This window comes from Camellia sinensis, chromosome 15 (assembly GCF_055761805.1).
Source record: "Camellia sinensis isolate YWXY chromosome 15, ASM5576180v1, whole genome shotgun sequence".
Lineage (NCBI taxonomy): Eukaryota > Viridiplantae > Streptophyta > Magnoliopsida > Ericales > Theaceae > Camellia > Camellia sinensis.
This window is the reverse complement of record NC_138975.1, coordinates 101035587-101052515: the sequence shown is the minus strand read 5'-3', so window position 1 is coordinate 101052515 and position 16929 is coordinate 101035587. Positions and strand designations below refer to the sequence as shown.

General features: G+C 34.9%; 2 protein-coding genes across 5 annotated transcripts; one reads left to right on the top strand and one right to left on the bottom strand.

Annotated features, from left to right (window-relative positions):
* Positions 1-1152: 1152 nt before the first annotated feature.
* On the top strand, positions 1153-16007 carry OTP43 (Pentatricopeptide repeat (PPR) superfamily protein). Of its 4 annotated transcripts, none has more exons than XM_082907794.1 (3): positions 1153-3659; positions 12944-13084; positions 15330-16007. In XM_082907794.1, the coding sequence occupies exon 1, from the start codon at positions 1331-1333 to the stop codon at positions 2810-2812; it is 1482 nt and encodes a 493-aa protein (XP_082763920.1). In that variant the 5' UTR covers positions 1153-1330; the 3' UTR covers positions 2813-3659; positions 12944-13084; positions 15330-16007. The 4 variants fall into 4 exon arrangements, with proteins under 4 accessions (XP_082763920.1, XP_082763919.1, XP_082763918.1 ...); XM_082907793.1 differs by having other exon boundaries at positions 15192-16007; XM_082907792.1 differs by having other exon boundaries at positions 13961-16007.
* On the bottom strand, positions 7552-8278 carry LOC145813159 (uncharacterized). Its single transcript, XM_082908432.1, has 2 exons — positions 7919-8278; positions 7552-7827 (listed from the first exon to the last, which is right to left on the bottom strand). Exons 1-2 carry the CDS (start codon positions 8276-8278, stop codon positions 7552-7554), a joined length of 636 nt encoding a protein of 211 aa, XP_082764558.1.
* Positions 16008-16929: the final 922 nt, after the last annotated feature.

Genomic DNA, 16929 nt, shown 5'->3' with positions numbered 1-16929 from the left:
ACTTCCAAGCAAGTAGGAGATTAGTTAGAATTCATGCTTATTTTACACCTTGGCCCAAATATCCAAAATAATTACATTTTTTTAAAAAAAAAATGTTTCTGTTGAGCTTATTTACAACTTTGCTTAATTCTATATTTATCCTAAATTAAAACACATGCTTATCATATTCATTTATAAAATTCAATATTTTGTTTTACTTTTGTTCTTGTTATATTAATTCAATATTTGGAGTGTCACACCACCTGATGATCAAAAACTTTTATAAGGCATTCCACATTCTACCGATTCATCTTTACGCTCAAAAATCGAAAATTCTCATTTGGAAAAACGTCAAGAAGATTACACAAGTTTAAATCGTCAACCACTAATACATCACATTACACTTGGGACACCGAAACTAAAATAAATAATCTGAAAGGTATAGAGTTGGGTCTAAGACTTGAGACATACCAGTCATTAACTTCAAAACTTAGAAATTAGTTGAGGTGGCCTGAATATCAGATTACAAAAAATAAAAAAGACTCAAAAATTAATTGAGTTGCACTCAAATAGACTCCAAAATTCAATTATTAAAAAAAAAGAAAAAGAAAAGAAAAGAGAAGGAATGAGTTGCCCATGTTGCAGTACTTGTCACAAAAATATAACATGAAAATTGTAGTAAAGTTATAAACGAATAGTTTAAAAGGAAGCAAAATGAGAAATAAGCATACTTGAAGAGATAAAAGTGTAATTTATCTAAAATTCCGTTGATAACAAAAAAAAAAAATTTATTGATCAACCTTAAAAATCACATAATCATACCCTACACTAATCATAATTCACCATCATATTTATTAATCACTAATTAGAAATTCGTGAATGTCACCACTTCACTCACTGCACTACCATTTAGACCCACATGACGGTGCCAAAACCCACCAATAACTTGTCAGTGATAATACCGTTAACAAATAGAGAAATTACAATATATATTTTCAAAAAAATATATATAATATATCTTTTATAATTTTTTTACAAAATTTCATAATTTAAATATAAATAATTTTTTTACTATAAAAATTATAACCTTCTTTTACTAAAAAAATATCATAATAAAATCTTAAAATGAGATAACAAAAATCACAAAATATTATTACATTATCATTCCTTAACTTCTAACTTCTAAGGTGCACATGCACATTGTAAATTTCTCCGTCAGCAAAACTGCCTTCAAAATTCTGAGCTCCTCCTCAACAATCTTTCGAGTTTAAACTGTAATAAGCACAAGCTCAAAACTTGCATGGATCCAAGTGCTGGAAAACGAGCAAAAGCTTGAAATTTGACTCCGAAAATGTTCGCTCTTTCCAATCAAATTCCCAGAAACAACCACACCACTCTTCTTCCATATCTCAATCTCCTTCCTCACAACCTCACCACCACCACCACCACTCCACCACCACAACCACAAGACGAAACCTCCATTGCCAACCTAGTCCTCAAATCCGACCCACAAACCCTAACCACAGCCCTACAAAACCACCCAGTTCAATGGACACCCGAATTGGTCACCAGAGTCCTCAAACGCCTCTGGAACCATGGTCCCAAAGCTCTCCAATTCTTCAAAACCCTCGATCGCCACCACTCCTACACCCACTCCTCCGCCGCCTTCGACCACGCCGTCGACATCGCCGCCCGATTGCGCGACTACAAGACCCTCTGGACCCTCGTCGCTTCCATGCAGACTCGCCGCCTCGGACCCACCCCCAAAACCTTCGCAATCATCACCGAAAGGTACGTGGCCTCTGGCAAACCCGATCGAGCTGTTAAAATTTTCTTGTCAATGCACCATCATGGTTGTCCTCAGGATTTGAATTCTTTCAATACTATTCTTGATGTTCTCTGCAAATCTAAGCGTGTCGAAAAGGCTTATTCGCTTTTGAAGATTTTTAGGGGTAGATTTAGGGCTGATACTGTTAGTTATAACATAATTGCAAATGGGTTTTGTTTAATTAAGCGAACGCCCAAGGCGTTGGAGGTTTTGAAGGAGATGGTGGAGCGAGGATTGAATCCGAGTCTGATTACGTATAATATATTGCTTAAAGGGTTTTTTAGGGCAGGTCAAATTAAGGAAGCTTGGGAGTTTTTCTTGGAGATGAAGAATAGAAAATGCGAGATTGATGTTGTTACTTATACTACTGTGGTTCATGGGTTTGGTGTTGTGGGTGAGGTAAAAAAGGCTCGAAAGGTGTTCAATGAAATGATTGGCAAAGGTGTCCTTCCTTCGGTGGCAACGCATAATGCATTAATTCAGGTTTTGTGTAAGAAAGATAGTGTAGAAAATGCAATTGTGGTTTTTGAGGAGATGTTAAGGAAGGGTTATGTGCCTAACTCGACGACTTATAATGTGGTGATTAGAGGATTGTGTCATGCGGGGAAAATGGATATGGCTATGAAATATGTGCATAGAATGAAAAATGATGAGTGTGAGCCAAATGTTCAGACTTACAATCTTGTGATTCGTTATTATTGTGAAGCTGGAGAAATTGACAAGGGTTTAGAAGTGTTTGAGAAAATGGGAAGTGGGGATTGTTTGCCCAATTTAGATACGTATAATATTTTGATAAGCGCGATGTTTGTCAGGAAGAAATCGGATGATTTGTTGGTGGCTGGGAAGTTGCTGATAGAGATGGTTAATAGAGGGTTTCTGCCTCGGAAGTTCACTTTTAATCGTGTCTTGAATGGGCTTTTGCTTACTGGTAATCAAGGTTTTGCAAAAGAAATTTTGAGATCGCAGAGCAAATGTGGCCGGCTTCCTCGTCAGTTCAGATTGTAAATCACATTTTGGCTAAGCAACTATAAAATATTGCTTAACTCACGTCCTTTGTGTGATTGTAAAATGATTCACCATTCAAAAACATTCATATGGTTGTTGAGGCTGTCCAGATTTATATTGTTCACAAAATGCTTCCATTTGACATTGATGGGATGATAACATTCTGCGAATGTTGAAGCTCCTGAATGCAGTTTGGAGTGTTATTGCTTCTTCTCCCTTTGGAATAGAAATTTGATTGGTCACCCAATTTGTGACTTTAAAGCCTACTGTTTAAGTGCTTCACAGGATGGAATTGTTGTTAAGAAGATATCACAAGGAAGAGGTTGAACAATGGAGGCTAAACAAAACCAAGCCTTGTAACCCAATCAATTGAGGAAAAGTACGCTCAGATTTGAAAATTGGAGGCCTAGATTTGAAAATGTTGAGACTCTGAGATGGGGAATTTGATTTTTCTGAGAGCCTATTGGCTTTGGTCCATGATCAGTAGGAATCACCTTTGAAGATCAGAGCAAATTATACAAATGAATTTTGACCAAGCAGGAACTGGGATCAAAGTTCACGGTAGTTGGGGCCTCTTAGAAGAATCCATGACTTCATTGTTGATGTGATCCTGATGCAGTTTGGAGAATGAGTGCTTGTTTTCCCTTTTGGTACGAAATTTGAGTAGTCACCCAACTTGTGACTTCAAATCCCCCAATTCGAAGAGCGTCAAAGGATAAAATTGTTGTTATGCAGATCTCACAAGGAAGGTTGAACAATGGAAGCTAAACCAAACCAAGCCTTGTGACCCAACAATTGAGGAAAAGTGTGCCCAGATTTAAAAATTGGAGGCTCAGATTTGAAAATGGTAAGACTGAGATGGGGGATTTGATTTTTCTGAAAGCCTATTGGCTTTGGGTCATGATCAGTAGAAAATTCTTTTGCAGATTAGAGCAAATGATACAAATGAAAACTTGTCGGTGATTTGGTCAGATTGATATTTCTCATGCGTTGATTACTATTTCCATCTCAATTTTGCTGTTACCACTGTCATCTAATCTGATACCAGCTATTTGTCTGTCTTCCTATGCTCTTTTTGGTTCCATCAAACACAGAATAAATGACAAGGTTTCAAAATCCCCTGATAGTATGTGTGTGTATGTGAGGAGGTTTGATTGAATTTGGTACACTTTTTAGGTCTTTTCTATTTGTTCAGTAATGTTACTGAACAAATATGTTTAATTGATCATGCCAATTGCATCAATATGTTTATAAACTCCTGTGATAGAGAGTGTGTGTGTGTGTGTGTGACAGAGAGAGGTTTTAGTGATTTTGGTACTACTGATGCAAGACAAGATTTTAAAAGTTTCTGTATTTTAAATATTTTTGATATAGTATTTTATTACGAAGCTTATAATTTTAGTATAGAATATTCCAGAATTATTAGGTTTTTTAATTTGGTTTGATTTTATTTTCCTAATTTTAGGTTATTTGCTTTGCAAGAATTAAACTAGTTGATTGTCTTCTAATTTTTAGATTTTTTGGTGTCCAAAATTACTTGAACACCAAGTCTTAGGTTATTGTAAATACATATGTAAGTCTTGAGCAAAATTATAACTTTTGATCAATAAGTTTTTGTCTTCCTTGTGGATTTAAGGTTTCATATTTCTTATGGATTCAAGACCCCCTACATCTACTAGAACAATATGTAATTATCGTGTGTATTCCATTGCGTCATTCTTGGTCTTGGGTTTTTTTGATTTGCTCACTAATGTTACCTAATGATCATATCAATTGTATTGATATGTTTATAAACTGATGGGTGTTAACTTATTGGCTGTCCACCAGTGCATTTTGCATGCAAGAATATATGGATTTTTCCATCACAAGCACCAAATGAACAATGTGATTGTGTTGTATGAGAAAATCTGATGGAAAGAGAACTTTGAGGAATTTGTCTGGTTCTAGATACATGCTTTGGTCTAGCTGATTATGGACTTGATCGTCATTGTCATTATCCTTCTCAACGAGAGTAGGTTTTTTGAATTCTATTTTACTAGAACAGTAAAACTACTTCTGAACTTTAGACACATTGTGTTTGTGCTATCTAGATGAAAATTAAGTAGGGTGTCCCACAATGATGATATTGACTGTATGTTGTTATGCAGCCTTGGGTAGAACTCAACCCCAAAAGTTAGCTGTTGAAGTGGGGGTGTCCTCACGCTTATATATTTAACATTACTTTTGTTTGGTTTGGGAATTGGCTTTTTTAGTGGCTTTTTTGACCTTTTACGAAAAAAGTAGAGAGAATGGGTTGACTTTTTGTAGTGTTTTTTTGACTTTTTGGCTAAAACTCCAGTTTCCCAAACAAGGCCAAGCAATGTGGGACTTTGCTTCATAGTTTCCCGTTCCTATTATTGAAGATTTGAGAGGTTTTCATATCTTGTCCTACAGGCTTTCTACATTACTTAAGAGCAGTAGGAAGGATATAGGGAGGACAGGGGAGGGGGCACCCCGTTTTTCCACTGGAAAAGGATTGTGGATCTCTGTCATAAAGTTTTTGATCTATCATCACAACCATTACCAAATCCATATATGAAGAGAGAACATTCTTTCAATTGTTATTCGTTACTTTTGCATATGCTAATTGGTCTTATACTCGAACTCAATCCCATCTTTGGAAAAAAAAAAAATTATGCACTTTGGAACTTATACCTCAATGAAAATGATTTGTGCAGTTGATATGCTCTATTACAAACCCTAGAAATCATTATTGGAATTCAGGGATTGGGATTCTTGTGTGAACAGACCTGAGCCCTGGATACTGTGACTTTTGGCTATGAGCCAAATGGGCACATTTAGTGGTGTTGTGCTGTTATCTTGATATTTGGATATCATATTCTCATTACTTTACAAGTTCATGGTAAAATTCCATTTTTTGAATCTGCTCAGCAGATGTGTAGTCCTTTCACAAGCCATTGAGGAGCTAGTAGTTTTCAATTATGATTAGTGTTGAAAATAAGGTGGTGATGAGAATTTGTATTTATTTATTTTTATGTAAAAAAATAGCATTAACTTAAAGAAGTTAACATTTCTGAAATTTTGTGGTGTCTGGAACTGAGGTGTCTAGATTTGATAAATAATGGCAATCTGCAGACCTTCAGCCCTGTTTTGAAAGTTAAAGATGAAATGGATGTTACATTGATTCAGGTTCCAACTTACAGTATTGTTCATGAGTTGGTAAGCATGTATCTAAAATTCTCAGATAGTGTGTTAGGAAAGAAATGAAGTCATTAACTGAGAGTAATGTTTTTTAGAAGAAAAATGGTTGACTTCTCTCAGATCATCCACTTCTTGTTGTAGATATTGTGCTATGGATGTGTTTGAATGCCAGAAGAAAAAAACAAGATGGTGTGATGAGATCTGTTGTGGCATTGTAACAATCATGTTTTGAATTTTTATGGTATTAGTTTAGCTGCATTTTCTTCAAAAACCACCGGGTTTACTTTTCCTGCTAAGCGGGATTTGGGAAAGGGTTGATGTATGCAGTCTAACCCCTGCAAGCGGAGAGGTTGTTTCCTCGGCTTGAATCCATGACCACTAGGTCACCAAGGGGTAGCTTTACCGTTACACCAGGCCCGACCGTCTGATATTTCTCAAAAGTAAATAAAATTAATTTCAAATTATGAATGAGTTTAGGAAGAATTCGATACGGATCTACGAGTGTCCAAGGAGTGTCATTATTTGATGCAGATACGATTTCCTTTTAGAAGTATGTGCGTTTAGTATTCAAATTCAAATTGGTTTCTGGTATTGGTAAGAGAAATCCAGTTTAGGCCAAAAAATCGGGGTTTTGTTACATATGTTTGGGGCAATGCTTTGTGTTTTATTTTATTTTATTTTTTTGAATTATTAGAATGACAATGGAGAATCGAAGTCTGCTGAATCTGGCAAATTGTATTACGAGGTCTATGATAAAGCTACACAAGAAGTGAGCTCTTAGTTATGGCTTTACGGTTTTTCATGGGGTGCGTGAATTTGTGTTTTCAATTATAGCATGAAATCATCTACTACCTCCTTGATGTATAGCATTGTAAAATGGCATTGGATCATTTTATTCAATCATTTGGCCTAACAATGGAATATTGAAATGATGCCTAGCAAATTTGGGAGGATTCTGCCTGCCTAAGTGTGTGTGGTTCTTAAGTTTTGTTAATTTTGTGAGGGGACACGTATTTCATTCATATTGACTTGTTATGCATTACTAGATAGTGGCTCTCTGTTTCACTCTTCCCTCTAATAAGTTGACTATGATTTCTAGTTGAGCCATCTCATTTGTGCTACTTGTATAAGCTCTATAGCCTTGTTAGCTTTGTTTTGTTTAAAATTATTTTCTCTTTCTTTTTTCTTTTTCTTTTTCTTTGTTTTTGGGTGCAAAATGTGGACTAATTGGAGGCATTATTTTTTTGAAAAGGTTTATCACAATGGAGTTCTGCATATAGGTATGCAAATTCTCTAGTCTGACAATTATTATTATTATTCTAATTTATAGTTAGGCTGAAATTCTCCAAATTGATATCGCTCCTTTTTGTATTTCTGTGGCAACAAAAATGGCACATACTGCATTTCTTTCTCTTGGAAAAACTAAACTAATGATTTAAATATATTAGCAATATAAATGATGAGAGAACCCCTATATGTATTTCTTCTCTCTTTCTTTTATTCCTATACGTATATATGTTTTAAATATTAGAATGTTGCTATGGAAAAATGCAAAAAATCATGTGGTTAGATGGCATTATAACATAAATCAGAATGTTGCTATCCGTATCACCCATGTTCATACTAAACTGTTCAACAGGAGACTGTTCTCCTTCTTCTGTAGTTGCATTGGCATCCTCTTTTTCCATGGCTGCAACTGCATCAGCAGGATCCTCAGCCAGTTCACCAGTCGCCCTATCCTTCCCAAATAGAATAAGCCAATCTTCATAGAATGGGAATGGCCTATTTCGCATCCCTTTTGCCTCTGGCACCCTCTACACAAGTGATTATGTTATTATTAAAAAAGAACAAATTGATTTATAAGTACATACACATACAAATAAACAACATAAAAATGAGATTTACCCGGACATAGTTCTGCCATATGTCGTCACTATCAACAAGCACCATCTTTTGTTCATCATTCCAACCAAAACCACTCATGTTTAACACATCTTGCAAAGCATTATATTGTTTCCTCCAAAATTTAATCTTCGAGTCGATGTGGGGACTGGCTCGAAGATCAGTTCCAGGAAAGTCACTTAAGATCTTCTTCTCACATTCATTGTAGAAGCCTGCCCTAAACTGATTATTATCAAGCTTCCACCTGGGATTACTTGCTATTACATCCTTCATGGTTGTAATGAGGAATACTTCCTCACGGTGATTCCAAAACCTTCGAGGTTTCCCCTTCTTACGAGAACTAGTGGTACCTGTGTCATCCATACCTATATATATGTATATCATAAGTTTAAATCATAACACACATGTCAATCATAAATAACAAATCAACTTACACAACATTTGTTACAAATACCACACAAAAACTAAACAAATAACGTTCGAATTACATGGCATAATAAACTCTCACTATTACATAAAAAACATCATACAATACTAATTTATTGACCTCTGCTTGCTTGCCGTTCATTAAACATTTGGATTGCCAAGGCAGTTCTCCATTCACTCCATTGATCAGATGCTTCAACAACATCAATCATTTCATCTCCTAATTCAGTAGCTAGAGGAGGAGGATTCATTTCCTCGTTCTCATCATCATCAAGATCCATAGGCATTTCACGTTGTATGAGATTGTGGAGAAGGCAACATGCAGTGATAATACGAAATTGAGTCTTGATTGGAAAGTAAGAATAAGTCCTCAATATTGCCCACCTCATTTTAAGTAGTCCAAAACACCTCTCAATGACGTTACGAGCAGAATAGTGCCTCATGTTAAAAAACTCTTGTGGAGTTGTTGGGGCACCCCCTTCTCTCCATGTGGAAAGATGGTAACGTTGTCCTCTATATGGTGCAAGAAAACCCTCCCCATTTGTGTAACCCGCATCTACGAGATAGTAGTGGCCTGTAATTATGTAAGATGGTTTCACTATGTATATAACAAAAGAATTGTTTAATATAGATATAGTGTACCCATAATTAGAACAATATATAATTATCATACCAGTAGGGACTTTTAACCCATTGGGCCTACTGACAGCATCTCTAAGTACCCTAGAGTCAGAAGCAGATCCTTCCCATCCAGGCAAGACATATATGAATTGCATGTCTTGGGAGCACACACCCAATACATTTGTGGCAATTTCTCCCTTTCTTGTTCTATACCTTGGTTTGTCTATTGCAGGGGCAAGAACCTTAACATAGGTTCCATCTAAAGCACCAAGACAATTCTAAAAAAAAAAATTATAAAATTAATATAGGTAATACAAAAATATAATATGCTAATTAAGCGAAATTGTAAAAATATTGTACCTGAAAACAACTCCACCTATCATCTGTACAATTAGTAGTTATCAGTTCGGGCTTCTTAAGGAGGAGACCATGGAGGCGCAACACAGCCTTCAGAACATTATTGTAGTGCTTACTAACTGTTTGACCACTCCGCATAAAATTAAATTTAATTTTGCGGTTCTTAGTGTGATGTGCAATCACATTCAAAAACATTGCTACTTGCTCCTCTAAAACGACATACTTTGAATCAGATAATCCAACACTTCGCACCAACCCACATAAAAGCATGAAAGTACGCCTATTCATCCGAAGTTGGTCATGACAATTTATGTCACTATCGTTGACCAATCTATTCAAATGGTCAATTTGTTTTCCATAGGGGTGAAGTGATCTAGGTAGTTGCAACCTAATTTCTTTCTTCCTGAATGCAGCATGTAAAATCACTATATACATAGCACATGCATAATTAATGGATGAAACAACATGTTGGAGGGCTACAAATTCCTCTATAAGGTCCTTTCTCCTTTTCTTAGTGGCATAATTATTATTCATCTACAAAAAATGAATAAACAATAAGCGACTAAAGTTAGCACAAAAAGTATAACAAATAATAGATAATAGAAAGTGTTTAATATGATAAAACATATTGTAACGGCCAAAAAGCCATAGTAGAGTGAGTTTGATAAGAAACTTATAATATTTGTATATAATGTATGGAAATATGTGTAACATTCAATGTACAATCAATTTCAATATTATTAACTAATGTCCTTAAGACACTCGTTAATCAAACCTATAAAAAAATATAGATATGATTTAGATAAACAGTTTTATAAATTTTGTCTATTCATGATTTTGTTTAATTTTTGTACTTCTAACATTATTGTTAAGCAAAGAGATGTTGAAAGGGTAAAAAAAGGAATTGATGAGGGGGACCAAGTAATGAGTGATAATGAAAAAGTGAATAAAAAATAAAAAAGCAAATGTTGTAATAAGTCTGACAACTTATGCACTTATTTGTAAGAAAATGGCAGCAAAGAAAGGCTTCAACCTGTCATACATTTTACGTAAAGGCTGATAGGATATTTGGTTTGTCATTGCTCACTGCCTCTTTGGAGTATTCAAAATGCTCTCGACATGTTTTCAAATTTATAGGTGTATTGTGTTCCCTTTTCTTTAAAAAAATTCTGCTTTATCTAGACATCCATATTATGTTCATACTATGGAGGAAGCAATGACAACTGCTAGGTGGAAGAAATTGAGGGATGTGGATTTGTTGAAGAAGCAGATGGAGACTTATTGTGAAAATGGTTTGGAGCCTTGGACACCAGATAAGCTCCCCTATCCCTCAGGTATTTACCTTATGTTGCTTTGAACTACAAAAAAATTAATGAACATATGGACCAGTAAACTTAACTAAAAATTTACTGATAAAAATGATATAGTTTAGAATCAACTCTTATGTAGTGGAATTTGCATTTAGAATGAATTTGGACCAATTATTAATTTTTTTAAGTACTTTTTTAGATAAAATTTTTTGGGGTCTTAGCATTGTTGCTCAAAAATATGTCATTCCATTACATCATTCACATCCCTCCATTTCTTCCACCTAGCAGTTGCCATTTCAAATTATCAAAATTTCCCTTTTGCAATGATTGATTGCAGGAAAGTGAATTTTCTTGGAAGAGAGTTTTATATCAGATCCTTCTGTCATATTTATCAAGACATTTCTAAACAAACACAACTCTCATATACTCTCTCACCTGTGCATCTAATTTGGCCCTCTTTGCCTTTGCTTTTACAAAATTGTTCGTAAAACTCAAAACCCAATCTGACATATACCCAAGCATGCAAGTTTAGATCTATTATACAGAGCATAGAAAAGCCACAGATGAATGCAAGTTTAGATCCAAGCAACGATGAACTAAATCGAACTAAATAAAAGAAATAAATTAATTAATTAATTAAACTGAGAACAAGATTGAAACACCAAACACCAACAAGATTAATTAATTAAACTGAGAACAGAAAATCTGAAGATTAAAACACCAACAAGATTAATAAATTAATTAGCTTTTCTCACCTGCAACACCAACAAGATTGAAAATCTGAAGAACAAGAGCTTTTGGAGAGAGCTTGCTGTACGAGATTGGAAATCTGAAGAAGAAGAAGAGCTTCTGTTGCCTCTCCCTTTTGCTGCTGCTACTTTGATGAGTTAGGGCTAGGGCAACATGGGTAAAGAAGTAATCACACTCCTTAATACCAACGGACTAGCTTTGAATACCAACATCAGGGGCAGACTGTGAATCCCCTCTGCAAGGCCTTTATGAAGCCGTTCGGCTTATCAATCCATCCCTCATCTCTGTAAACAAACAGGGTATTAAGTGGGACCCACAGTTAACCTAATCCCAATCCCCCTCTTATCCCCCAAAACAAACGGGGCCTATATGTTCTATCCACACTTCAAAAAAAAGAGGAAAAATAAAAAGAAAAAGAAAAATAAAAAGAAAAGAAGGGAAGTGAGAATGCCGTCTCCTTTTTATTTTATATTTTTTTTCTTGTCAAGTTTGGTGACATGGAATATGATTAGGAACTTTTATGGGTCGGTGGAATTTGGTGGATGATAAATTTTATAACATTTGTTTGATAAATGAGGTTTCTTGGATCTGAGGTATCCTGAAATGTTGCCACCTCTTGCTTAGCTACCTAACTTCTAGTTTTTGAGGTCTTCATTTTAGTATTCCATGATTGTACCATGAGATGTAAGTGAAAATTATATGATGTAATGTTACTCCATTTATGTGATATGAAATTAATTCTCAAAGAATCTAGTAGAATTTAAAAAGAAACCTAAGAATCATTTGTATCTTATCATGTTGAAGGATAACAATTGCCCACTCTTGTATGTACAATAATATGTAGCTATTATGCTGATCAATAACTAACAAAACATCTCTCTATTATGCGGCTGCATTAGAAAAAATATCTTTTTCTTTAGGAAACTTGAATTTTTTGCTAAGTGGTTCGGGTAAGAGCAACTTAAAAAAGAATGAATTCCGATTAAAACTGTGTTTTAGTTCTTGTATGGTTATAGCTATCATCAGTACATGTTGAATCAATCTTCAAATGAAATGAAGTGTTTCTTGATAGTTTTGGAAACGGTCACTTCGAACTTGGAAGAGATGTGATCAGTAGTTCCCTGCCTTGTTGGATTGACAGTTGTGGCGTGAGGTTTCAGTTCTTTGCCAATGCTGCCTACCACATACTTCCACATGAAAACATAAAAATTGGTGTCCTAATGTTTTGCTGGTAGTCTATATAATAAGATGAGAATTTGCATATTTGTAATTTGCAAGAGTCAAATAGCCATAAAGAGGCCGAATATGAGACATTTGCATTTTTTTTTCTTTTTTCTTTTTTTTATGATAGTTGTCTTATGCGATTATCTTCCTCTCACTCTGGTTTGGTTTTCCTTCTCATTATTGGATATTATTTAGTGTAAACTGTTTTTTTCTCCTCTATATATCAAAATGGTACTTAAACTGGTTCCAGTAAAGAGGTACTTATTTTTTCTTCTTACACTTTGAGTTGCTATTCCAGGCTGTTCTCTTATTCACTATGTGGAAAACATTGAATTTGCAGGATGCATATTGGATAGAGAGGCTGGCTTTGCAACATGTCAATCTCTGTGCAGGATATAGATTGTTTAAAATCATGGCTCTCCTAAAAGCCTTTTTTCTGACCTCTTCCTAAAGATTGTTCCTCTTATTGATCACATTAGAGGTAACCCGGTTTCTCTTATCTCTTCTAGCATGGAAGAACATTTATAGCCCAATAGTTCTGATATATGCACCTTAAAAAGTAGTGAATTCATTTAGTTTTTATCAGTACCTAAGACAGGGATCGTACTCTCAAATAGAAGCCTAGCAAAATGTAGTTCTTGTGACAAAAATAAAGGTAATGATAGTATGTGAAAACAATACCATTTTATTTTGGATAAATTACAATTACACCCCCTGAGGTTTGATTAAAATACGAATTGCCCCTTGTGGTTTTAAAAATTACATTCCATCCTGAGGTTTCTAATTTCATAACAAATCACCCATTTTATTAATAAATCATATAGTTAATTAACAGTTTTTAATGATGTTAAAAATATGTTTCAATTAATAATTTAGGTAATTTTATTATTGTATAGGAGAACAATTATGAATTTTATTTTTTTAATTAATTTTGTTAAATAAATTTTTTTAATAAGGGGGTATTTGTAATTTTTCAAATCACAGGGGCAATATGTATTTTAAGCAAATCTTAAGGGATGTATTTGTAATTTACCCTTTTATATTTTAAAGAAAGCTTCACTTAAAGCATTAACAATTTAAACAATTCCATATGATTTTCTGACTAGGATTGATGTTGCTTTAAAATTCTACACATTTTAAGATCCTAATGTGATTCGAATTGCTTGGCCCAACTAGAATCGTAAAATCATAAGTTCTAGTACCATGGTTGGTGTTTTAGCAAAATGAAGTGTTAGGTTTTTATTCTTGGCAACCCTGTTTGACAAAACTCCTTTAAGTTGTATTTGTTTTCGCACTTTTTATTTCAGTGAGGCTTTGAGTGTTTAGATGGGAATCCAACCCGAATTGTGCCTTGTAGAGAAGTTTGTGATGTTAATACTTTCAAGATTGCCACTTTGCTGATTATGACGGGGATCGAGCTGCCCGGTCAGCTCGCGGGGGTCTAGGGGGCAGCGCTACGGCGGGGTCGAGGGGCAGCACCCCCAAAGCAAAATGTAAAAATGCATTCCAAGTTGCCTGTCTGCTCGAGCGGACATTCCCCCGCTCAAGCGGAGAATCCTTGGTTCCAGTTTGATCGCCTGTAAAAATACTGCGATATGTTTTTTCCCGTTCGAGCGGAACTTTTCATGCTCGAGAGGAGATCGCGGGACAGTTTTTCTATAAATACGTGTTTCAGTCCAAATCTAGGATGACTTCTCCAGATCTTCTTCTTGGGTTCTAGGGTTTATATCTGGGGATATTTTGCTAGTTTTCTTTGATGTTTTGATTGAGTATTCAACTCATGGTTTAAAGAGTATACATCAAAGGATTATTTGTTTAATTCTATACAAAAGAGAGAGTTGTTCTTCGGTGGATTCTGAAGAATTCGAGCCTGAAGCTTTGGTGGATTCCGGAGTGGCTCATCGTCAAGCAAATTTCGAGGTGAAGACGGGGTTGGAAGAGGCACATAAAGGTTGGTTCAATTCGGGCGTGGATTCGCTAGGTAATTGAGAGTATACCTGTGTAATTCCTTTATGTCTTTTTAGTAGATTGCTTTGTGGCTGTTGCCCGTGATTTTTTTTATCACAATTGGAGGTGTCCAATTGTGGTTTTTTCACGTAAAATCGTTGTGTCGATTTGTCTTGATTGTTTGATTGGGATTGTTGTTTACTGCTTAAAATTGATACATAATCACAAATCAATATCTAGGGGATTTCTAGATTTTTCATGGAGAAAAAAGAAAACAATGATATAAGGGATTGAATATATGCTTCCATGGATTTGGGTTTGCTCAAATGGTGCATTATTAAATGTAAAATTTGAATGAATGTTGTGCCTTATTAACAAGAAATGAAAGTCTCATTATTGACATGTTTTATTATAGTTCTGTTAACTGAGTTAGATGGTGAAGTCTAGAAGTGCATTAATTCATGCAATTCAATCAATGCCTATTAAGGTATTATGCATCCTCGAATAGTAAAATCCAATCTCCTGCTGGAAGCAAGTCACAACAATAATTTACTTTCTTTTGACGTTGCATTCTCTAAATGTTATGCCCTCCGTCCTTTAATCTGTTGTTATATATTTTGTTGATAGAGAATTTTTTCCAGGGTATGCTTTGAATTTACACAAGTATGACTACTATGGGCAGTCCTATGAATGACGGATCCATTAGAGTCAAAATGTGGCAGTAACTTTTCTATGTGGCATAGATAACTTAGCTAACAAAAGAGTCTCTCTCACTTTAGCATGCAAGAGCACGGCACCAATAAAGGAGTGAGGAACGTGGTCAAAGAAAAAGCGAAGAAGCAATTCAGAATATGAAGAATAATAGGAGTAATAATAATGAAGAAGTTCCAAAGCAGAAAGAGCGTCACATAGTTTCATGCTTTCAAGAGATCACTTCCTTCTCCGTTATGTCCTCTGTTTTGTTCTCTTAATCACTTGACTGGTTGGTTTGTCATGCATGGATTACTTGACTTGCAGGAGGATGATATACTTCGCGAGCAAATTCGTATTCATGGAACCGAAAAGTATAATTTTCTAATCAATTTTCATTTTTGATGTATTGATATGATTAGAGGTCAGTGTTGATGAATGAAATTGATGATTTTTATTAGAATGTATGTTTGTAGTTCGCCTATCATTGCATCAAAATTCAAGAATAAAACAATCAAACAATGCCGAAGAAGGTTTAAACATAGCTTTACCTATGGTCTTAATGCAAGTTATAAACTTAATAGTTCCATATATGAAAGGTATATTATGTAAATATGGTTACATGAGTTTGTAGAGGCACGTGCTTGTATCATGGCTTATGAAAGGCATATTATGTAAATTTGGTTACATTATCTAGATTTTTTAAAGAATTTTGTTAGGTGCTTGTGCTTGTAAGAAATGATGTACGATGTTTATAATAAAAAGTTATTTGCGGCAACAAAAAATTCATTTGTTAAAAGCTATTATTGTATTATTTATAAATGTCATTGAAAACTATTTGCGACAGTAACAAGATGGTTGCCAAAAAATTGTTAGTATTTTTTCTTTATTTTTTGCGACGGCAAAATAGCAGCTAATATAAGTAGTTTAAGTGGTCGCAAATAATTTGCAACTATTGTTTTGCCGTTGCAAAAGTATTTGTTACTTCCACATTCATGTCCTCCATTTGCGGTCGCATGGGCTGTTGCAAAAGGTTTTTTGTGACTGTATTTTTATTATTTGCGACAGCCTTTGACGATCGCAAAAAGTATTTTTTTTAGTAGTGATGGTTCTTTCTATTGTACAGGGCATTGCCAATCAAAGCCACCTTAAGCCCTAACTTTCTCATAATTGGCTTTGCCACTGCAGGCCATGCCCTATAGGCTTGCCATGACCTTTGTCAATGACTCAACTTTTTTAGTTACCAAGTTCTTTTTACCCCCTTCAACAAAACACTCCCTTATGGAGAACAAGCACCACCGGTGCCACAAAACCATTAGTAGCATAGAAACCAAACAACCACTTGTTCACTATCGTTATCGCCAAGAATTGTTTTGTTACTATACCATCACAAGCTAGAGAGAGAGACTTTGCAATTGGCCCTCTATACGAAATAGAGTGAAAGGGGAAGTGGGGTTATTGATTCGTTGTGCCTTAATGTGAGGCTCATGACGGGCTTATTTTTATGATTTAAATTGTTTGTTTTGTAAGATTCATCGAGTATTTTATGCAAGTTAAAAATTATATTGATTGGATATCGGTAACCATGTGATCGAATCACATTTATCATAAAAAATAATAATCTATTTTTCTTTTGAGAAATACTATTAAAAAGTTGTAATTTGATCACGAGGTTATTAATATCGAATC